Genomic DNA, 25,411 nt, shown 5'->3' with positions numbered 1-25,411 from the left:
CAAACTCCCATGAACTCAGTGGCTTAAAATAATCAAGTTTATCCTCTATGATCCCAATCTTCATTCTCAGATTTCCAGAGTAGAATAACCACTGTTCACAGCTTTAAGTACCTGTAGTAGTTTCCTAATGTTGCTCTAACAAACTACCATGAACTCAGTGGCTTAAAATAATCAAGTTTATCATCTTCTATTTCTGGAGGTCATATGTTCAGAATGAGTTGATAGAGCTGAGTTTCTTTTGCAGGTACCAGGGGAGAATCCATTTCCTTGCCTTTGCCAGCTTCTTGTGAAGTTGCTCACATTATTTCGCTGGTGGCCCTTCATCACCCTGTGTAAAGCCTCTGTCTTCACATCTCCCTCTCTTCTCTGATCCTCTTGCCCTCTTCTTATAAGGACCCCTGTAATTATAAAGGGCCAATCCAAATAATTCAATATAATCTCCCCAATTCAATATTCTTTAAAAAGTTATTTATTCGTCCATATCAGGTGACAGTTGCAGAATGTGGGATCCTCAGTCTTCACTGCAGCACGTGAGATCTTTAGTTACAGCGTGTGAATTCTTGTAGCTGCATGTGGGATCAAGTTCCTTTACCAGGGATGGAGCTCAGACCCCCTGCATTGGGAGATCAGTCTTAGTTCACTGGACCACCAGGGAAGTCCCTCAAGATTCTTGACCACATTTACAAGTCCCTTTGGTCACATGAGGTAAACACATTCACAGGCTCTAGGGAGTCATTATTTTGCCTACTGCAGTACACTTCTAGCAATTTCTATAAAACACACAACTTCACCCTGCCCTCTATGCCACTCCAGTAACTCCCAAAGAGAAACTTTCAGAATATCTCACACTTCACTAAACATGGTATAATTAAAATATTTATTAAAATGTCCTTGAGACTCCATAGACTCTCATAAGATACTTAATGAATAAAGGAAATAAGCAAAAATCATATGAATGAAATCAGTTGATCTTGCAGAAAATTCTTAACTCGCGGATGACTAAATTTTATCAATTAGCTCTGTACCAACAGAACCAGGGGCTTCCTGAATGACAAGGGAGGTCTCTATTACTATTAAGATATGAAGTCTTACGTCACTAAAGTATTCAACATGACTTTCTGTTTAGGTCATAATGGCCTTTTAATGACAATACAGGATTTCAAAAAATGAGACTTTGAAGGGCAGGTGCTCTACTACTGCATTGAAACAATGAAATTCTTTATTATTTCTGAAGCTTGTGAGAAGGTGATGAGTTGGAAACTGATTACAGCATAACAAACTATTATTAAATGGCTCACTGGAAGTAGGAAAGAAGAGTGTTTGAGGCCAAACTGAAATGGAATTTAAGGTGGTGAAAGAAAAATAGTACTAGGAAATGATATAACTATACTGGAAAGAAATGATTTTGCTTTACTTTAATTGATTTTTTTCTATTGTATTTTCTAATGTATCTAATATTCTTTTATCAAATATTGTTTTGCCCAAAGAACTATTATGATTGCTGGATACAGAATGTTTCCAGCAAATTCTTGTGGTGCTGATTATCGCAGCAAACAGACTTGCCTGTAGCAATTAAACTATATAGTATAAAACACATTGAAAAATCTCTCAGGGACCATATTCTGATCCTGATTAAATTTATTCTTTCCACTCATTTTATTTTGTAACAAAATTTACTTAGTAGGCACAGAAGTATTTATTATAATAAGTTAATGCAAGTCTGTCTTCCAAATTGCTCTGGGTAAACATTTAAACCAGAGCTCACTTGCATTACTATATGAGTCCTAAACCTAGTCCACTTCCTATGAGTCTTATTTTATTTTATTTTTTAAATTTTAATATCTTTAATTCTTACATGCGAGTCTTATTTAAAAAAAAAGACTATGCATTTAGATTATGCATAGTTGAAAGTCAAATATCTAAAAGTCATCTTTGATATTGTCCCCTCTCCTGCTTCATAAATGTAAATCTGTCATCATGTCATCATGTTTTGTTGCTTATAATCTTAAAATTCTTATTGGTTCTCTCCGTTTTTCATCATCTTTACTTTTACCACTCTGGTCTAAGCTACCATGGCCTGGACTGTAACAGTGGCTTCCTCAGTTCTCTAACTGCAGCCATACTCCTTTTTGGAGACAGCATGATCTTTACCATTCTGAAGCTTTCTATGAATCTGACCCCCAAAGATTTGAAGGGAGCGGGCACCTGCTTAGCAATGCAGTTTCATTTTACAGCACTCTCTCTTTTGTTCTTGAACCGCATGCACAATGTTATAAGTGATTAAAGAGCTCCCATCTCTTCATGGGAAATAGATGGGGAAACAGTGGAAACAGTGTCAGACTCTTTTGGTCTCCAAAATCACTGCAGATGGTGATTGCAGCCATGAAATTAAAAGACGCTTACTCCTTGGAAGAAAAGTTATGACCAACCTAGATAGCCTATTCAAAAGCAGAGACATTACTTTGCTGACAAAGTTCCGTCTAGTCAAGGCTATGGTTTTTTCCAGCGATCATATATGGATGTGAGAGTTGGACTGTAAAGAAAGCTGAGCGCCGAAGCATTGATGCTTTTGAACTGTGGTGTTGGAGAAGACTCTTGAGAGTCCCTTGGACTGCAAGGAGATCCAACCAGTCCATCTTAAAGGAGATCAGTCCTGGGTGTTCATTGTAAGGACTGATGCTAAAGCTGAAGCTCCAATACTTTGGCCACCTCATGTGAAGAGTTGACTTATTGGAAAAGACCCTGATGGTGGGAAGGATTGGGGGCAGGAGGAGAAGGGGATGACAGAGGATGAGATGGTTGGATGGCTTCACCAACTCGATAGACATGAGTTTGGATAAACTCCAGGAGTTGGTGATGGACAGGGAGGCCTGGCATGCTGCGATTCATGGGGTTGCAAAGAGTCGGACACGACTGAGAGACTGAACTGAACTGAAGAGAGGGACAAGAGGGAGGGGTACATGTATACTTATAGTTAATTCACATTGTTGTACAGCAGAAAGCAACACAACATTGTAAAGCAGTTATCCTCTGATTAAAAGAAAATAAGACAAGCTCCCCTCTTCCATAGGTTCTATGCAAGAGCTATTTCCTCTGCCTTGAAAACTTTTCCCTTCCTTTAATCTTTGCCTCAAGAACTCATTAATTTCAGTTCAGCTAATTTTCTCATGGAAACTTAACCTGATTTTTCTTACAAGGTTGTGTCTCCTACTAGGAACTCTCTTGTTAAGACTTTTACATTTGTAAAAGTAGAAGCTTAAATGCCTCTACTATGAATGTCTGCCTCCCTTGGACTGTAAGTTCCATAAGGATAGAGACTTGCTCAGGTTTTGCTCTCTCCTATTAACTGTGACTAGGACAATGCCTGGTACAAAACTGGTGTTATAAATATCAACTGAATGAATGAATAACACAATAGTGTTCTTGGTGCAGAAAAGAGAAGAGAGAAAAAGAGAACTAAAAGGAAGATATGGTAGGGGTATAATTAAGAGAAGAGAATAAGAATAAACTATGGTTCAACACAAGATTCAGTTGAGTCAGTTTGAGTTATCACTCGATTGAAGAAAAACAGCATGGATAAATGAAACATTAATTAAAAAAATACATGCATTCTAATGTTCACAGCAGCACTATTTATAGTAGCCAAGACATGAAAGCAACCCAAGTGTCCCATCAACACACAAATGAATGAATAAGACGTGATACATGTATGTATACACACATACACATACACAAAAAGGAATACTATTCAGCCATAAAAAGAATGACATTTGGAGAAATGTGAATGGACCTAGAAAACATTATTTTACTAAAATATGTGAGATACAGACAGACAAATATATATGACATTACATGTGGAATCTAAAAAGTAATACAAACAAATGTATATAGCAAAGTGAGAAACACGCAGATATAGAAACCAAATTAGTGGTTACCAGAGGGGAAAGGTAAGCAGGGAGGGGCAAATTAGGAGTAAGGGATTAAGAGATACAAATTGTTATGTATAAGATACATAAGCAACAAGGATATATTGTATAGCGCAGGGGATTGTAATCATTATATTGTAATAACTTTTAATAGAGTTAATCTATAAAAATACTGAACCACTATTCTGTGCACCTGAAACTAATATAATGCTGTGAAGCAATTCTACTTCAATTTTTAAAAAAGGCTATTATAAAACCCAGTATGGATAGACTTCACGGTTTATTTACTGTGAGGCTCAGGCATAAAAACTTTTATTAGAGAAGTCATGATTATGTATCAGTTCAGTTCAGTTGAGTCGCTCAGGTGTGTCCGACTCTTTGCGACCCCATGAATCACAGCATGCCAGGCCTCCCTGTCCATCATCAACTCCCGGAGTTCACTCAAACTCACGTCCATCGAGTTGGTGGTGCCATCCGGCCATCTCATCCTCTGTCGTCCCCTTCTCCTCCTGCCCCCAATCCCTCCCAGCATCGGAAAAGACTCTGATTATGTATAGATGTGTATAATTTTGATATGACATTCAAAGGCTTGTTTTCTCATTTAGTTGCTAAGTTAATTATTCACTTAATGCATAGCTGAACTGAACTGTAGTCTGAATACACTCTGGTTAATAATTCTTCTTTTTAATTGAGGACAATGACATATATATTGTATTGGTTTTAGGTATACAATATAATGCTTTGATATACGCATATATTGCAAAGTGATTGCCACAGTAAGTCTGGTTAACATCCATCACCATATGCTTACAATTTTTTTCTTGTGATGAGAACTTTTAGGATCTGTTCTCTTAACAACTTTCAAATATACAATATAGGCTTCCCTGGTGGCTCAGAGGTTAAAGCGTCTGCCTCCAATGCGGGAAACCCGGGCTCGATCCCTAGGTCGGGAAGATCCCCTGGAGAAGGAAATGGCAACCCACTCCAGTATTCTTGCCTGGAGAATCCCATGGACAGAGGAGCTTGGTAGGCTACAGTCCACAGGGTCACAAAGAGTCGGACATGACTGAGTGACTTCACTTTCACTTTCTCTGTTAATTATAGCAATCATTCCCAGGAATTATTTATTTGAGTGGAAGTTTACACATTTTAATTGCCTTCACTTCTTTTAACCACCCCCTGCTCTCTGCCTCTGGCCCCACCAATCTATTTTCTGTATCAGCTTCCCTGTCCTTCACTACCTCCTGGAGTTTGCTCAGACTCATGTCCATTGAGTCGATGATGCCATCTTACCATCTCATCCTCTGTCGCCCCCTTATCCTCCTGCTCTCAATCTTTCCCAGCATCAGGGCCTTTTCCAATGAGTCGGCTCTTTGCATAAAGTGGTCAAAGTATTGGAGCTTCAGGTTCAACATCAGTCCTTCCAATGAATCTTCAGGATTGATTTCCTTTAGGATTGGCTGGCTTGATCTCCTTGGTGTCCAAGGGACTCCCAGGAGTCTTCTCCAGCACCACTATTTGAAAGCATCAAATTTTCAGCATTTAGCCTTCTTAATGGTCCAACTCACATATGTACATGACTACTGGAAAAACCATAGCTTTGACTATATGGACCTTTGTCGGTAAAGTGATGTCTCTGCTTTTTAATAAGGTTTCTAGGTTTGTCATAGCTTTTCTATCTATGAGTATGGCTAACGATTCTAATCAAATTTTAAACTATGCTATTTCACATATTAACAGATTGAAAAATTGTTATTTCCCACTTTGAGTTGTGTTTAAAACTGCTCATGTGTTCTACATTAAAGTGTGAAAACTGCCCACTCCATACTTGAAAATTAGTTGTTCAGTGAAAAAAGAGAAATAGAAATCTATTTCTTTCACATAACAATGAGTATTTATTCAAATCTAAGAGCTAATGGCAGACTTAATGGAAAAGTGCTAAAGCCATTCTTTTAAAATTAAAATGAAGCAAGAAAATCTTCAAGTCTTCTGCTATCAATATTATGAATTATATTAAAATAATAACATAAACCATGAAAATGAAATATAAGCAATAATATTGGAAAGGAAGAGACAAAAGATAATTTTCAGATAACATTATTGTAAAACTAGGAAAGCCAAAGCAACTTGTCAAAAACGTTTTAAATAATTTTGAGTATTAAGATAATTAAATAATTCTTATTAAAATAATGAAAAAGCAGCTGGACACAAAATATGACCTGCATATCAACAATAACTGATCAGAATACATACTATTATAGATATTACTTATAATCATTTATCTATGTGTTTCCTACATTAAAAAGCAGAGACATTACTTTGTCAACAAAGGTCAGTCTAGTCAAGGCTATGGTTTTTTCAGTGGTCATGTATGGATGTAAGAGTTGGACTATAAAGAAGGCTGAGTGCAGAAGAATCGATGCTTTTGAATTGTGTTGGAGAGGACTCTTGAGTCCCTTGGACTGCAAGGAGATCCAACCAGTCCATCCTAAAGGAAATCAGTCCTGGGTGTTCATTGGAAGGACTGATGTTAAAGCTGAAACTCCAGTATTTTGGCCACCTGATATGAAGAGCTGACTCATTTGAAAAGACCCTGATGTTGGGAAAGACTGAAGGCAGGAGGAGAAGGGGACGACAGAAGATGAGATTGTTAGATGGCATCACTGACTCAATGGACATGAGTTTGGGTAGACTCTGGGAGTTGGTGATGGACAGGGAGGCCTGGTGTGCTGCAGTTCATGGGGTTGCAGAGTTGGACACGACTGAGTGACTGAACTGAACTTCCTACATAATGTAAAAGAAATCTATTAAGAATAACAACAAATGTTAAAAATGCTTACAAATTAGCTTAACTTAGTGACCTTTGACTTAAAGTTTTACTGAGAAATTTAAAATAGGAACCACAAATAAATGAAACTATGATATTCTTGAATGAGAGACTATGATAAAGATGTCAGTTTCTCTCAAACTTAAGAGATTTTCATAACCCCATTGAAAAAACCCAAATAGTAATTTTTATAAATATTATCATAAAATTCAGTTGGAAAATTACCAGGAGAATTAATCAAAGAATTTTGTGAAACATGAAGCACACTGAAATGGTTAGCCCTAATGGCCAAATATCAAAACATGTTAAAGCAACAATAATTAAAATAACATACCTCTGGCCCCGAACTAGACAATTATTTTAATTGAAAAGAGTCCAGAAATATTCTATTTCTTATAAGAATTTAATAGAAGAGATATCAGGAGTCAATAAGAAAGGTTAGAATTATGTAGAAAATTATATTGGATAATTAAATACTAATTTTGATAAAAGTACTGGTAGATTATTATTGCAATGGGTCCCATGGAATCACGTCTCCATTTCTACATCCTTGTGTATCTAGATAGGGACATGGCACAAAGTTTTGGGTGGTTTGTTATGCAGCAATTGACATCTTGTAAAATCTTATAGAATATACTAAAATATATTCCAGATAGTTGAAGAGTTAAATATAAAATTAAAAGGAAATAAAACTTTTGATTTGAGACCTAAATGAACTTGAAGCATTCAGGTACAAGACATGCTGGACATGTGCTTACTTTCTTATCTTCATCAGGGAAAGACTGAAATCTGATTTAAGCCTGACATTAAAGATCATACAAAGTGCAAAAGCAAAAGAAACAAAATAGAAAGAGAGACCAATACTGGGAAAAGCAACAGCATAAACTATGGCAAGGGTCAATATCACTTCTTTATAAACATATCATTCAAATGCACACGTAAAATAAAGCTATGAACATAAATTTTACATCAGAGGACATACAGATATTTTATTGAAAAAAAAACAACATAAGGTCCTGATGGTAATTAAAGAACTAGAACCACCTTAGGTAGCATTTTACACCAAGGAATTGAGAGGGAAAAGAATGGTATACTTTGGTGTTCAGTTGCATATTTTGATGGCATTGTAAATTAGTATACTTTGGAAAGCAACATCATTCATAGACACTAAAGCTTTTGTGTCTTTTGACTCAAGATACTCATTCTAGGAAAATTATCCAAAGAAAATAATTCAGAAATGCAAAAAAAGCTGTCCAAAGATAACTCTTTATAATATGATTTTAATACTAAAATTTAGAGACTGTGTATTGCCCAAAAGACGGGCAATTACTTTGGCTTAGGCCTCAGTAAGGGACAGAACTCCATGTCACATTGAATGTTAAAATTACTAAGATTATGAAGCAGCATAAATACTTTTATGTCATGCTAGATGCAAAGCAGAATTTAAAACTAAATGAATATAATAAACATAATGGAATCCTCAGACTCTGATATGTTTTAGCTCTATAATTACAAAATAAACAAAAATGTAACTAATTTCTCCATGTTCATACGTTTAACAGGTAATAGACCCCAAGTATAAGAGTTGGAGCGCTCACCCATGTTTTCCTTTGCAATTGATCCAATTAACTACCTTTTTGTATCCCAAAGCTTACTCTTCTACATCACATCATGTTTCATATAGTCAAAGAATGGGCAACACTAACCAAAAAAGGAAATAATAGCTTCTTAAAGTTTACAGGCTCACAGTTTTTCTCCATTGCTTTTCAAAAAAGTTTTAAAACGTCCATTTTATAATACAAAACCTGAAAATTTAGTTCAAGGATCAGACTCAGTCCCAGCTATCGGGGAAACTAAGGACTGCCGGAAGCGCAGGCTTTCGAAAGCTGGCGAGGGAGCCGCTCTCTAGGAGGCGGGGCAGGTGTCGCAAAGAAAAGGAAAAAAAACTACGCAAATCCCGCCCCGCGCTGCTTTACGGCACTCGCTCCGCCTCTCCAGGTGCGCTGAAGCCGGCAAACATGGTCGACACCTGTTTTCTCAGCCAGGGTTTGACTACTCTGGCAGGGTTGTTGCTCTTGCCTTTCGGCAGCTTGGCCGCTAGTCAGATCGAGGTAGGAGTCAGGCCCTCTGAACGACAGGGCCCTGCGGGGGACAGCTGTGTCGTGGCCGTAAGCGTCCAGCAGATGTCCGATACACAGCTACGGAGGGAAGCCTCCTGGAAGCTGACGGTGCTGTGGGGAGGGTGTCGCAGGGAACAGGAGAGGACAGTGACTGTCTGTTTCAGCCTTTTAAAATGGCGAATGAAAAGAATCAAGTCTTGAGCGGCGGGAGAGGGCGTGATCCTTTGCTCCGAAGAGCGTGCAGTCCCTAGTAGGTGAAAGGTCAGCTCTAGAGTGCCGCGCCTAGGTCCCCGCTACCAAACTACAACGCTCTACTAGGAATCAGATGGGTACAGTGTTTTATTTTTGACTCACACTAAGTTCTGGCCAGATATAAAGCCTTTATTCTCCCCTGTACTCTGATAATACTTTAGTCCAGTTCTGCAGCCTACATCTCTAGCATCATTTTTCAGAACAGCAGACGTTTGAAAATTTGTGTCCGAAGTTTTATATTCGGACCTACCCCACCTCCTACGGGGTTTCTCCTATGCTGGAAACCTAGGATTAAAAAAAAACAAAACAAAACAGAACTCCTCTATTTCACATTTTAATCATCACTAAATTCTGTATTCTCAATATTTAAAATTGCTTTCACTTCTTAAGTTCCACTGACTTGATGCAGGCCCTCGTCTTTTCTTGCCTAGATTATTTCAGTAACCTTATCTTGTTTTCTTCAGGCTTCCAAATTCCTTCTCTTTAGTCTTCATCAAAGTAAGTTTGATCAGATTATTCTTTAGATTGCATACTTTTAGTGTTTTTGGACGGAGTAAAGTGTAAACATCATGATCTAGTCTCTGCCTACGTCCCAGTCTTCATATAGGAGCCCATTCTCCCCACCATCTCAGACGTTAGTCAGTCAGCCAGTTCAGTCGCTCAGTCGTGTCCCAACTCTGCGACCCCGTGAACTGCAGCACGCCAGGCCTCCCTGTCCATCACCAACTCCCGGAGTTCACTCTGATCACTCAGACTCAAGTCCATCGAGTCAGTGATGCCATCCAGCCATCTCATCCTCAGTCGTCCCCTTCTTCTCCTGCCCCCAAGCCCTCCCAGCGTCCGGGTCTTTTTCCAATGAGTCAACTCTTCGCATGAGATGGCCAAAGTATTGGAGTTTCAGCTTTAGCATCAGTCCTTCCAATGAACACCCAGGACTGATCTCAGACGTTGAGCTTAGACTAATGCTGAAAGCTTTTTAAATACGCAACTCTACCATTTTAAAAAGAAAGCATGCATGCTTTCTTTATATTCATGAATTATTGCTAATTTATATATTCACTATTTATGAAGCATGTTGTTTAGATAATATAAATATGTATAGAAATTCTATTTTTCTTATATATTTTAGCAGATTATTCTGTATACTTTGTTTTGGATATTATTACTCTTTTTTGTAGTTACATAGTGGTGCTTTTTAACATTCTGTTGTGTTATTCTCCCTGTTTCTTTGTTTGCTCATTTACTAAAATGCAGTAAAAGCTAGCCCCTGTAGAACCTTCCTTTTCTTTATCTTGCATTTACTGTTGTACTGTGTGCACTTGGCTAGTGTAGCACTCGTCTATCATATTATAACCCATGTGCACTTTGTACTCACTATTATTCCATCATCTTTCATTTATAGGGCAATAGCTGCCTACTTGGTCTGCCTCAGGTCATTCTTTCTTCAATCCAGTCTGTTCTCTAAGCCTCAGCCAGAGTAACTTTTAAATACACAAATCTGACCATGTCACCTATATATACTTTCATGTTGTTTTAAGGATAAAGAGCTAAATCTTGGTTATGACCCATAGGCTCCTGCCTGCACGCTGGTTCTATCTCCCCTCTCTCTCTTTAAAACTTCTAGTTATGCTAATTTTCCTTTAGTTTCTAGAACCTTTAAGGTCCCTTCTGGCGTTTGGGTAATGTTCTCTGTCTGGAATTATTTTCCCTCTCTATCTGTTGAATCATAACCCAAATTTCCCTGGAGAAACCTCCCCTGACATCCCTGCTGGGCTCCCCCCAGGTCAGGTCCCCCTATTATACTCTTTTATGATACTGTATATCTTACCTTTAGAGAATTTGAGGTTTATCCTCATCTGTTTGATGTAACCTCTTTGGAGGCAAGTACTAGCATTGTTTCGCCCATTGTTGTGTTCTGAGCATTGAGAACAGTAGCTGGCACGTGGTATCCAATGAATGTGATGAATGAATGAATGTTATATTGTAGTGTAATGTGTTTGCATGCTTGTCTTTATTGACCTCAGGGATTCTTGAGAGAAAGCAGCATGCTTTTGAAGTGATTTTTGAATCACTGTGCATTACATAGTACCTGGCACATAATAGGTGCTCCACTAACCATATGTGGTTGAATAACTTTGTAGTGTCTATATTATCTTAACAATCACAGAAGAGTTTTGACATCTCAGTTTTTTTCACTGAAGTCTTAACAATGTGAGAATTTTGGAGCTAGAAGTGACATTAGAGATTATTGGGTCAGTTCTCATTTCTACATGAGGAAAATCAAGTCCAGAGAGCTAAATGACAGTCTAGTCTCACAACCAGGTAAGGGATAGGATCTGGGCTGAAACCAGATCTTCAGATTCCTAGCTTACTAATGCACGTTGCTTTCTTTAGCATCTATTCAACTGTTGAGAAGTTTATAAAGAGATATACATTGGGTTGGGTTGGCCAAAAAGTTCATTCTGGATTGTCCATAAGACGTAACAGGTGTATATATATAACACAAACACATGCACTCGAGTGATTTTTTTTAATTTCATTCTTCTGGAAATTTTCTTCCTAGCTGAAAATTAAAAGAGCTAATATATGTTTTGCAGTTATTATATTCCAATCACCATTCCTACATTCTGTGTGTCAGATAATGCTACCATTTTATAGATGGGGAAGCAGAAGCATAGGAAGTTAGTTAAGCAGCTTTCCTAAGTTTATACAGCTAGTAAGTAGTAGGGTCCAGATTTGAATCCAGGCAGTCTGATTGTTCTCATAATTAATGCTGTTTAGGAGCAGATCTGAGATCATTATGGTTTATATTCACTGTTATTTTAATATATAATAAAAATCATATTCATTAGGTGTCTGGATGGTATTGGACATTGAGATTTTTAATGTTCCATGATGGCAAATGTAATTAAGATTTACTCTAACAGATAGTAAAATGGTACATGGAAGTATGGTAGAGAATGTATTCAATCAGACATTTTGGTGAGTTCAAATAAAATAATAGGAAGCATTCAATATTTATTCCTATTCAGCAGGAAGGATATTGTTATGTGTAGAATGAAGACATGAAATAAGTCATTCATAATTTAAAGACTGAATGGAAAACTGGAAGCATATGAGGAAGAGCTGACTATTTGAGATAAAATGTTTAAAAACAGCCCCTCTCACAATAACCCCCCAAGTAAAATTATTTTGGCTTTCATAAAGTCAAATACTAGAAATTTATAAACTTGTGTTGTGATGACTTACTGAAACTAAAAATTCCATGTATCTTAACTGCCCTTTATCAGTCTTTATTCTGGGAAATTTGATTTTCTTCTAATCTTTTTGCTATTATTTGATTACTAGGATCAAGCAGAACAGTTCTTCAGAAGTGGCCATACAAACAACTGGGCAGTTTTGGTATGTATTCTATAAAGGTTTACCTTGTTTACATTAGATATGTGTCTGAGAAATTTTGTGTGAGTCAAATTCTTAAGAATAAAATTTATTTTTTGTAACAGAAATTATATTAATATGGCTATATTTTAAATTGAGCACATCAACTAATAATATTATTTGCTTCCAGTATATCTGTCAAGTGGTGATGAGTAAATAAATAGAAAGATAAGCTAGAGATCCTGTTGTTAAGGGAAGTATTTTATGAAGTGTAGTGGTATTTTAATGACAGAAACTAGTAACTTACATTGAATATTTCTTATCTATAATGTTAGTTTATAGAAACTCTCTACTTTGGCTGTTTTCTTAAAATTTTTTTTTTTTGTTTGCAAAAATAAATGATCATTGTAGAAAATTCAAGTTATACAGAAATGTTTAGAAGGAGACAGATTAATTTTATGTTATTGTGATTAAATAGAATAGTAACATGTCTTATGACTCATTTCCTTGTTCGGGTTCATGACTCATTTTCTTGTTCTTCAGGAACAAATAGCTTTTATATGCTACCACCTCACAAGAGATTTTATAAAGGAATTGAACAAAAGCTGCTCATGATAAGAGGAGAGGTTTTAGTGATCACTTAAATTGGACAAAACTGTGAGGTAGCAGGCCATGATCCACCAGTTTGAGAAGATAACTTGTTTTGTAGAAAACTAAAGTGTTAGTTGCTCAGTTGTGTCTGACTCTTTGTGACCCCATGGACTGTAGTGTGCCAGGCTCCTCTGTCCATGGGATTTTCCAGGCAAAAATACTGGAGTGGGTTGTCATTTCCTTCTCCAGGGGATCTTCCCTACCTGGGAATTGAACCTGGGTCGCCCTCATTGCAGGCAGATTCTTAACTCTCTGAGCCACCAGGAAAGTGTAGGAAACTTAAGGACACTTCCAGTTAGTTGCTCTATGGAAATTCTTAAAAGAGGGAATAACTGCCTACGTGCAGACAGCTAATTTCCAGAAGGCTCCTTTAGAATAGAAGCCTGTTAGCTTATACCACACACACATTAAACTCTTCCTTGTTCTGGGAACTTCCATGTTCTTGAAACAGCCCCTCTCTAATCTCAGCAACCTCGGTCTCCATAGAGAAACTGAGGGTGAAAAAGAATTACCACTGAGTATTTCGCAACTGCTGTTTTCATATTTGTGCAATATTTTACACATTAATGGCTTCCCTCGTGCTCAGACAGTAAAGAATCTACCAGCAATGCTACTGGGGAGACCTGGGTTTGATCCCTGTTTGGGAAGATCCCCTGGAGAAGGGAATGGCCACCCACTCCAGTATTCTTGCCTGGAAAATTCCGTGCGCAGACAGTCCATAGGGTCACAAAGAGTTGGACAAGACTGAGCAACTAACACTTTTACACGTTAACCCAGATTTACTAGAGCGAGACTTCAGTAAATTGTACTTTCTTAAATGGAAAATTATGATATTTGACCAGGAAGGGCTGAGTTCAAAGTATAAAACATATATTTCTTTCAATGTTATTTTTTCAAATTAAATATATATATATATTCCAACTGCCTCTCCCCCTGCCCTCCTACCCTCCTAGTTTGAATTAGTTTTAGTCTTGACTGGATGAGCAGAGGTAAATGAAATGACCCTTTGCTCTTGTAATATGACTGAGAAAACTTGCCACCAGAGGGAGATAGAAGAAAATTGGATTCCATTTTAGTTTCAGGATTTGCTTTGATTAAAACATTTTTGTCTCTGTTTAATAAAAGTTATATAATCTATACTCATGGTGAAAAAAGTAATACTGATGGGTAGTGATTTTGATTCTACCTTTATTGGTTTTGGTTTTTGCTAATATAGGCAATAGTATAGTGAAAATCCTTTAATACATATTTTTGCACGCTTCAGTTCAGTTCAGTTCAGTTGCTCAGTTGTGTCCAACTCTTTGTGACCCCATGGACTGCAGTATGCCAGGCTTCCCTGTCCACCACTAATTCCTGGAGCTTACTCAAATACATGTCCATTGAGGCTGTGATGTCATCCCAACCATTTCATCCTCTGGTGTCCCCTTCTCCTGTCTTCAATCATTCCCAGCATAAGGGTCTTTTCAAATGAGTCAGTTCTTCGCAACAGGTGGCCAAAGTATTGGAGTTTCAGCTTCAGCATCAGTCCTGCCAATGAATATTCAGGACTGCTTTCCTCTAGGATAGACTGGTTGGATCTCCTTGCAGTCCAAGGGACACTCAAGAGTCTTCTCCAACACCACAGTTCAAAAGCATCAGTTCTTCGGTGCTCAGCTTTCTTTATAGTCCAACTTTCACATCTATAGATGACTACTGGAAAAACCAAACTTTGCCTAGATGGACCTTTGTCAGCAAAGTAATGTCTCTGCTTTTTAATATGCTGTTTAGGTTAGTCATAGCTTTCTTCCAAGGAGCAAGCAAATTTTAATTTCATGGCTGCAGTCACCATCTGCCGTGATTCTGGAGCCCAAAAAGATAAAGTCTGTCACTGTTTCCATTGTTTCCCCTCTGTTTGCCATGAAGTGATGGGACCAGATGCCATAATGTTAGTTTTCTGAATGTTGAGTTTTAAACCAACTTTTTCACTCTCCTCTTTCACTTTCATCAAGAGGCTCTTTAGTTCTTAACTTTCTGACATAAGGGGAGTGTCATCTGCGTATCTGAGGTGATTGATCTTTCTCCTGGCGGTCTTGATTCCAGCTTGGGCTTCATTCAGCCCAGCATTTTTCATGATGTACTCTGCATATAAGTTAAATAAGCAGGGTGACAATATGCAGCCTTGACGTACCCCTTTTCCTATTTGGAACCAGTCTGTTGTTCCATGTCCAGTTCTAGCTATTTTTTCCACATTTCTCAGGAGGCAGATAAGGTGGTCTGGTATTCTCATCTTTTTAAGAATTTTCCACAGTTAATTGTGATCCACACAGTCAAAGGCTTTGGCATAGTCAATAAAGCAGAAGTAGATGTTTTTCTGGAATTCTCTCGCTTTTTCAATGATCCAGTGGATGTTGGCAATTTGATCTCTGGTTCCTCTGCCTTTTCTAAAACCAGCTTGGACATCTGGAAGTTCACTGCTCACGTACTGTTGAAGCCTGACTTGGAGAATTTTGAGCATTACTTTGCCAGTGTGTGAGATGAGTGCTGTTGTTTGGTTGTTTCAAAATTGTTTAACATTGCATTTCTTTGGGATTGGAGTGAAAACTGACCTTTTCCAGTCTTGTGGCCACTGCTGCGTTTTCCAAATTTGCTGGCATATTGAGCTCAGCACTTTCACAGCATCATCTTTTAGGATTTGAAATAGCTCAACTGTAATTCCATCACCTCCACTAGCTTTGTTCGTAGTGATGTTTCCTAAGGCCCACTTGACTTCACATCCAGGATGTCTGGCTCTAGGTGAGTGATCACACCATCGTGATTATCTGGATCATGAATATCTTTTTTGTATGGTTCTTCTGTGTATTCTTATTACCTCTTCTTAATATCTTCTGCTTCTGTTAGGTCCATACCATTTCTGTCCTTTATTGTGCCCATCTTTGTATGAAATGTTCCCTTGGTATCTCTAATTTTCTTGAAGAGATCTCTAGTCTTTCCCATTCTATTATTTTCCTCTGTTTCTTTGCATTGATCACTGATCATTGATTTTGCATGCTTATATGAACTAAAAAAAATAAGTACATTGTAAAACTTGGTGTATATTGCAAATTACCCTCTTAGAAGGTTTATATTAGTTTACCTTCCCATAAGTAGGATATGCGTGTTCATGTTCCACAGTCTTCCCAATAATATGAATTGTCAGGCTTTTGGATGGTTATCAATTTGATTTATGTTTTTAAAATTATGACAGAAGTTGAGCATTATTAAAAGTTTCACTGTCCTTTTTTAATGCCTTTGTTATAAAATGCTTGGTCTCATCCTTTGTCCATTTTTCAGAATGGAGTTGTTCATCTTATTAAGTTATAATTATTTCAAGTTTTTCATTTCTGTTAGGATTATATGGTACTTTTTTCTTTAATGTAGTCAAAAATTTTAGTGTTTTCCTTATTGGATTCCAGGTTGAAAATTCGTTGTAAAAAAAGGCTTGTAGTTCCTTTCCACTTGCATGGGCAAGAACGTTTGTGATGTTCTCTGTCATTATACTTAAACCATCAGTAGAAGTATGTGATAGGAGGTAGGATGCTTAGCAAGTAGGTACACTACCAACCAACCCCAGTCTCTGGTTTTTCCTTGGAATAGATGCCCGAGAGGGCTGACTTCTGAGGCACTGTGTTAGATTTTCCTTGTATCCTTGGTGTCTTTTTTAGGGATCAGTTTTTTTTTTTCAAGTGTAAAGTTTGTTGGAATCATTTCTGGTTTTCTGTTCAGTTCAACAGCTTCTTTAAGATGCATTCTCTTATGTGCATATAAAATCATTTTCTATGCTCTGTTTTTATCTCTATCTTACATTTTTCACAACTAAAATTAGGAAGCTATCCAGAGTGAAAGGAATAGTATATAACCCAGTGTAGTTAATTTTCTCTTCTATTCTGTGATGAGATTATGTTCCTTGTCTTGGATTCTAAAAAATTTAATATTTTAGGAATAAGAACATTATAGGATCACATAAATTGAGAGTAACTAAGTTGATTCAATATTTGATTAAATTCCACAAAGATTTGTTTTCTCTTAAGCTGAATAGTTTTTTTTTTTAATTTTAGTTTTTTATTTTTTAAATTTTAAAATCTTTAATTCTTACATGCATTCCCAAACATGAACCCCCCTCCCACCTCCCTCCCCATAACATCTTTCTGGGTCATCCCCATGCACCAGCCCCAAGCATGCTGCATCCTGTGTCAGACATAGACTGGCGATTCAATTCACATGATAGTATACATGTTAGAATGTCATTCTCCCAAATCATCCCACCCTCTCCCTCTCCCTCTGAGTCCAAAAGTCCGTTATACACATCTGTGTCTCTTTCCCTGTCTTGCATACAGGGTCGTCATTGCCATCTTCCTAAATTCCATATATATGTGTTAGTATACTGTATTGGTGTTTTTCTTTCTGGCTTACTTCACTCTGTATAATCGGCTCCAGTTTCATCCATCTCATCAGAACTGATTCAAATGAATTCTTTTTAACGGCTGAGTAATACTCCATTGTGTATATGTACCACAGCTTTCTTATCCATTCATCTGCTGATGGACATCTAGGTTGTTTCCATGTCCTGGCTATTATAAACAGTGCTGCGATGACACCAGTCAGAATGGCTGCTATCCAAAAATCTGCAAGCAATAAATGCTGGAGAGGGTGTGGAGAAAAGGGAACCCTCCTACACTGTTGGTGGGAATGCAAACTAGTACAGCCACTATGGAGAACAGTGTGGAGATTCCTTAAAAAATTGCAAATAGAACTACCTTATGACCCAGCAATCCCACTTCTGGGCATACACACCGAGGAAACCAGAATTGAAAGAGACGCATGTACCCCAATGAATAGTTTTTTTAATTTAAGACCAGTTATGAAAGACTTCTTTCTAGGGAGGTTGGTTTTATTGACAATTCTTTAGGTGCTTTGCTGTTTGTAGACCTGATTATGATACACTTTTTAGGCATCTCTATATCCTACTTAGAAGTAATTTTGTAACTCTGTAGTTTATTTTGATTCCTACAAATAATATATTTGTTTTGATACTTTAGGTTTGTACGTCCAGATTCTGGTTTAATTATCGACATGTTGCGAATACTCTTTCCGTTTATAGAAGTGTCAAGAGGCTAGGTATTCCTGACAGGTAAGAATTCTTAATAAAGCTTAACTCTGAACCTCAGTGAAAATTGCCTGTAGATGACTGTTGTTATATTTGTGTTGTTTTTGAAAAACATAAAGAAACCTAATTTGAAGTTATTTTGTTATTGTTACAGCACACTGTCATGTATAAAGTAGTTTTAATTTAAGACTATAATGGCAAATTATATAAAACAGCAATCAATAAATACTAAGGTAGGAAGATTTGATAAAGTGTAATTGTTCAGTGTCCCTTATTTAATTATTCAGTGCCTCAGTCTGGGTTTAATTGTAGGTAACAGAAGGCAATTCTGACTGATTCAAGTAGAAAAGATATTTGTTGAAAACATATTGATTAGTTTACCAATTTGCTGGGAGGGTTGAGCCCTTGAAGAGTCAGAAACAGGAGAGACTATGTAACAGAAAAGACGAGTCTAAAAATCATAGCATAAAACCAGTCTGATGACAGGAATGCAGCCTCAAATTGCTGAAGGCTAGACTCAGCTACGGAGAAGGCAATGGCACCCCACTCCAGTACTCTTGCCTGGAAAATCCCATGGATGGAGGAGCCTGGAAGGCTGCAGTCCATGGGGTCACTGAGGGTCGGACATGACTGAACGACTTCACTTTCACTTTTCACTTTCATACATTGGAGAAGAAAATGGCAACCCACTCCAGTGTTCTTGCCTGGAGAATCCCAGGGATGGGGGAGCCTAGTGGGCTGCCATCTATGGGGTTGGACAGAGTCGGACATGACTGAAGCGACTTAGCAGCAGCAGCAGACTCAGCTATTACACAGCTGCCACCATTGCCTTTGGAAACTTAATGTTGCTACTGCTGCCAAAATCTGACCTTTGTTGTCCCAGTTTCTTACCATCTCCAGCTTTTAATTTAGCGTACTTGATGGGAATGTCATGTTGGCAGAGCATAGATTAAGTGCTCATGTGCATGCTGCAGGGGTGACGGGAAGAATGACCGTGTGGCATTGTTGGCTTCTGTATAGGGAGGGGCCCTCTGCCTTCTGTGAAGACTCGTAAAGTGATATATTCCCTAATAGTATGAGGGAGCTCAGGTACTAAGCAGAGCTTCCACACCTCCACCCGCAAATATCTGTCCTTCACCTTTGGTTTGTCAGATATGATAGATCTATTTTAGCTACTTCAGAAGCAGTTATAGAAGAAACTGCAGTCAGTTTGGTTACTTAGGTGTGATTCATGTAGTCCTATGGTTCCTCTCTACCATGTGAGACAGTGTGGAAGCAGTTTTGCAGTTAGATCTGACTTTGAAATCTGGGTTCAGTGGTTCAGTGGTGATTTTGGTTAGTCACTTTGCCATACTAGGCCTGTTTCCTTGGCTATTACCTGGTGATGGTACCACCTTCTTTACAGGACTTCAGTTCATTTCAGTTCAGTTGCCAAGTCGTGTCCGACTCTTTACAACCCCATGAATCGCAGCACGCCAGGCCTTCCTGTCCATCACCAACTGCCGGAGTTCACTCAAACTCATGTCCATCGAGTTGGTGATGCCATCCAGCCATTTCATCCTCTGTTGTCCCCTTTTCTTCCTGCCCTCAATCCTCCCAGCATCAGGGTCTTTTCCAATGAGTCAACTCTTCGCATGATGTGGCCAAAGTACTGTAGTTTCAGCTTTAGCATCATTCCTTCCAAAGAACACCCAGGACTGATCTCCTTTAGGATGGACTGGTTGGATCTCCTTGCAGTCCAAGGGACTCTCAAGAGTCTTCTCCAACATCACAATTCAAAAGCATCAATTCTTTGGTGCTCAGCTTTCTTCACAGTCCAACTCTCACATCCATACATGACCACTGGAAAAACCATAGCCTTGACTAAATGGACCTTTGTTGGCAAAGTAATGTCTCTGCTTTTCAGTATGCTATCTAGGTTGGTCATAACTTTTCTTCCAAGGAGTAAGCGTCTTTTAATTTCATTGTTTTTTTTTTTTTTTAAATAGGACTTAGGTACTTAAAATAAAGTGAATAGAAGTATGTATAAAATGCTGTAGGAGCAGAAAGGAAGCAGTGCATGACTCAAGAAACAAATTTACAGTCTATATCAATAGATCATTTTAACCTAACAAGCTGACAACTATAGCCTATAATTGTAACTATAATTTAATTCCTGTGTTTCATCTGGAAATTAAGATATCTTGGTAATATCACTTTTAAAAAGTACATTAGGGCTGAGAAAGGATGATTTGTTATATGAAGTATAAGAATTATTCTTGTCATTAGCTGATTACTATTATTTGTTCTCTTCAAATAGGTGTATGTGGTTAGTCTGTTGATTTTTAACTGCTATTCCTTCTATACCAAATGTGCCCCTCCAGGGAACTACTATGCATTATTTGGCAGTAGGTTTCACTTTGGTGAATGAATCTTTGTCCTGTCTATTATTCATTTGTTGTTGTTTAGTTGTTAAGTCATGTCTGACTTTTTTGCAACCCCATGGACTGTACCTGCCAGTCTGCTCTGTCCATAGGATTTCCCAGGCAAGAATACTGGAGTGGGTTGCCATTCCGTTCTCTAGGGGATCTTTCTGACCCAGGGATCAAACCCATGTCTTCTGCATTGGCAGGCAGATTCTTTATCCCAGAGTGACCTGGGAAGTCCCTTATAAGTCATTAGGTTTTTTTTTTTTTTATTAATGGTTTAAGTTTTAGAAGGACTGAACTGTACAAAAAAGATCTTCATGATCCAGATAATCACGATGGTGTGATCATTCACCTAGAGCCAAACATTCTGGAATGTGAAGTCAAGTTGGCCTTAGGAAGTATCACTACGAACAAAGCTAGTGGAGGTGATGGAATTCCAGTTGAGCTATTTCAAATCTTAAAAGATGATGCTGTGAAAGTGCTGCACTCAGTACGCCAGCAAATTTGGAAAATTCAGCAGTGGCCACAGGACGGGAAATGGTCAGGTTTCATTCCAATCCCAAAGAAAGGCAATGCCAAAGAATGCTCAAACTACCGCACAATTGCACTCATCTCACATACTAGTAAAATAATGCTCAAAATTCTCCAAGCCAGACTTCAGCAATACGTGAACTGTGAATTTCCAGACGTTCAAGCTGATTTTAGAAAAGGTAGAGGAACCAGAGATCAAATTGCCAACATTCCGTGGATCATCAAAAAAGCAAGAGAGTTCTAGAAAAACATCTACTTCTGCTCTATTGACTATGCCAAAGCCTTTGACTGTGTGGATCACAACAAACTGTGGAAAATTCTGGGAGAGATGGGAATACCAGACCACCGGACCTGCCTCTTGAGAAACTTGTATACAGATCAGGAAGCAACAGCTAGAACTGGACATGGAACAACAGACTGGTTCCAAATAGGAAAAGGAGTATGTCAAGGCTGTATATTGTCACCCTGCTTATTTAACTTATATGCAGAGTACATCATGAGAAATGCTGGGCTGGAAGAAGCACAAGCTGGAATCAGGATTTCTGGGAGAAATATCAATAACCTCAGATATGCAGATGACACCACCCTTATGGCAGAAAGTGAGGAAGAACTAAAGAGCCTCTTGATGAAAGTAAAAGAGGAGAGTGAAAAAGTTGGCTTAAAGCTCAGCGTTCAGAAAACAAAGATCATGGTATCTGGTCCCATCACTTCATGGCAAATATATGGGGAAACAGTGGAATCAGTGGCTGGCTTTATTTTTTGGGGCTCCAAATTCACTGCAGATGATGATTGCAGCCGTGAAATTAAAAGACGCTTACTCCTTGGAAGGAAAGTTATTACCAACCTAGATAGCATATTAAAAAGCAGAGACATTTCTTTGTCAATAAAAGTTTCATCTAGTCAAGGCTGTGGTTTTTCCGGTAGTCATGTATGGATGTGAGAGTTGGACTATAAAGAAAGCCGAGCACCGAAGAATTGATGCTTTTGAACTGTGGTGTTGGAGAAGACTCTTGAGAGTCCCTTGAACTGGAAGGAGATCCAACCAGTCCATCCTAAAGATTAGTCCAGGGTGTTCATTGGAAGGACTGATGTTGAAGCTCAAACTCCAATAGTTTGGCCACCTGAAGCTAAGAGCTGACTTATTTAAAAAGACCCTGATGTTGGAAAAGATTGAAGGCAGGAGGAGAAGGGGACGACAGAGTATGAGATGGTTGATGGCATCGCCAATGCAATGGATATGACTTTGGGTAGACTCCGGGAGTTGGTGATGGACAGGGAGGCCTGGCATGCTGCGATTCATGGGGTCGCAAAGAATCAGACACGACTGAGTGACTGAACTGAACTCAACTGAAGGTTTAAATGATTTGTTTAAATGATTTAAGTTTTAGAAGAATTTAAGCTAGAAGGACTTCTTAGTAAAGAGTATAACCATGGCTTGCATTTTATATATTAGGTTTTTTCCAAGGTTTCTAAAGAATTTTCTTATTCTTGTGTCAGATGCTTTCCTCTCTATATCCTTGATTATGAAGTCTTTGTTGGGAAATGAATTTGAGATTTAAATAGTTGATGATTTGAACTATTTGTTGCTTAGCAAACAGAGATCAATGGAATAGATTCTGTTTGACTTTTAACCTATTATGGTGAATATTCTTCTTCCTGATGACTTATTCCTGCTTTACTTCTACCTGGAATTAAGAGTAAAAATACAATTATAAGTAAATTTTAGTCAGAAAGTAATATGCTATTATGAAATAATAGTCTGGAAACTTAAAATCATTAAGAGCAGTTTTCAGTTTTAATGCTGGAATTTCAAAATACTGTTTGAATTTATTTTATACTTTAATGAACATTTTCAAGTTAAAGCAGTATAATCCTGTGTATCCTGAGAAAAATGACTGGTGTCTGCATTGAATAAAAATTATGAGTATAACTGTATGTTGTTTACACTGTTTGCTTTTTTAAAGGAGCATTTTGCTTTGTCTTTTAATGCAAAATATTTGCATTTAGCTTTTCCATATACTTCAGTAAGAAACTAGTTCATGTCAGAAATCATTTCCCAAAACATATGACATAGATGATTGCCCTTTATTGTAGAAGTTCGCATCACTTCTTTAGATCCTGTTTGAAATATCGCATTAGTTGTATCAGTACTCTTGTTCTGATTTCTCTTTGATTTTCTGTCTGTATTTCACTTACTCTGACTGTACTGAGCTCTTCTCTCTGCCTGGAATAGTTGTCTATATACTTCTGGCTTACTGCTAACAAAACCTGGCTGTGATTCTGAATCACTTATGGTACTTGTTGAAAATACTGATTCTTCATTTTCACCCCTGGAGAGTCTAATTCACAAAATCTAAAGTGAATCCTAGACATCAACTTTATATGTGGTTCTGTGCACAACCAAGTTAGAAAGCACGGCTGTAGCTTTTACCTGACCTTACAAATTCACTTTAATACTTCTTCAAAAAAGCATTTCCTGACCTTGTTTGCTTTCATAGTATCCTTTGTGTGTACTTTGATTATAACATGATTACACTAATTATAGTATGTCTCCCTTATTAGATTATTAACTCCTTGAAGGGAACAAGGATTATGTTTTATTTCATTTTGTACTTATAGCATCCAGCACTGTGCCTGGATAGTAAGTGCTCAGTAGATGTTGGATAAATTAACGTGTGACTTGGAAATACTTTACCCAGTTCAGTTCAGTTCAGTTGCTCAGTCATGTCTGACTCTTTGCGACCCCATGGACTGTAGCATGCCAGGCCTCCCTGCCTATCACCAACTCCCGGAGTTTGCTCAGACTCATGTCCATTGAGTTGGTAATGCCATCCAACCATCTAATCCTCTGTTGTCCTCTTCCTGCCTTCAGTCTTTCCCAGCATCAGGGTCTTTTCACATGACTTATTTCTTCACATCAGGTGGCCAAAGTATTAACCAATTAGGAAAGCAAACACAAGTTCGTACTTTAAAAGTAAGAACATTTCTGTCTTTTAAAGTGTTCATCTAGTTTTTAGCAAATTTATGTGTTATAAAAGACTTTTTAACACATAGGTTGTCAGAATTTTATAATACTATATCAAAATATTGATTCAGAGAGAGAATTTAATGGTTATGGGGGAAAAGAAAACGACGTGCTCACAAGATCTTCATAATTGCCCTTCAGCTTGTCTGTTACCCTGTTCACATTTAAGTTCCACGGAGTTCAGCTGTCTTGCACTTTGTGGCTGTGCTTTCTGTAACCTTACCCACCCACAGAGAGTTTGTTTTCTTTGCTTGGTTTTAGCTCCCTGAAATATTTCACTAGTTTTAGGAAATTCTGTGTCCTCAATGAATAGTTTTGGACTAAATCTCTGTTTTGCTACCTCCAGTACACTTTATATGCTTAAGATGAGGAAGAGAAAAGGCTTTAAGCAGAGGTTAGGTTCTAAAGTCAGTATGTGAAGCAAAAATGGAGCCAGTTATTCTTACAGGTTTCTTAAGTAGCACATAAAGTACAATATATCTTTCATCAAGTCTAACACAGCCAGTTTTAGAGCAATGCTAGAACAAATTACTGTGTTCTTTTTCTTTGATGGAACATTCGATGAAGTGGTTTACTTCAGATTAAAGGACATATTATATGAAAAATATCCATATCTTTTTTTAACATTAGAATCGTGATGCTCATTCTGTGAGAGGCACAAGAGAATTGAGACTGATGAGAGAATGTAGAATCATAGCTCCCATCTCATCTCATGTTGACTTTGGGGAATAAATGCTTGAGTAATTGGGTGGATGAAATCTGTCTCTCCTTTTATCTTTTGGCTCAGTGCATAAGAATTAAGTTTATGGAGTTAAATGTGTATATAATTATTTAGCTCTACTACAAGCTGGGTAGATATGAGTTTTTATAACAATCTCTATCTTATAAATAATTTCTATGATTAAATCCTATAGCTTTTCTTTTTAAAATTTATCTTTTTATTGATGTAGAGTTGATTTGCAGTGTTGTATTAATTTCAGCTGTATAGAATAGTGACTCAGTGATGGTCCAGTAGCTATTCTGATACTTTTTTTCCCCTTACTGTGTATTTTAATCATTATATGAGATTAATATTCCTAATTTAAAAGCTTTATTCTCTCCTTATCCATAAATTCTTACAAAACAAAGTACCAGTCCTTTATTCTGGAACTCAAGGCCTTTGTAGTCTGTC

At 37.7% G+C, this 25,411-nt stretch overlaps 1 protein-coding gene across 1 annotated transcript in view; it reads left to right on the top strand.

Moving 5' to 3' along the window:
* Nucleotides 1-8,749: 8,749 nt before the first annotated feature.
* The window catches only part of PIGK (phosphatidylinositol glycan anchor biosynthesis class K), a 153,122-nt gene continuing 136,460 nt past the window's right edge, over nt 8,750-25,411 (top strand). The window contains exons 1-3 of the mRNA XM_004002091.4: nt 8,750-8,864; nt 12,474-12,527; nt 18,209-18,300. Coding sequence (XP_004002140.1) covers nt 8,772-8,864; nt 12,474-12,527; nt 18,209-18,300 — 239 coding nt within the window. The 5' untranslated portion in view covers nt 8,750-8,771. The remainder of the gene's footprint in view (nt 8,865-12,473; nt 12,528-18,208; nt 18,301-25,411) is intronic.

Source organism: Ovis aries, chromosome 1 (assembly GCF_016772045.2).
Source record: "Ovis aries strain OAR_USU_Benz2616 breed Rambouillet chromosome 1, ARS-UI_Ramb_v3.0, whole genome shotgun sequence".
NCBI lineage: Eukaryota > Metazoa > Chordata > Mammalia > Artiodactyla > Bovidae > Ovis > Ovis aries.
Note: the sequence above shows the minus strand (reverse complement) of the source record. Positions and strands in the feature narration are given on the sequence as shown.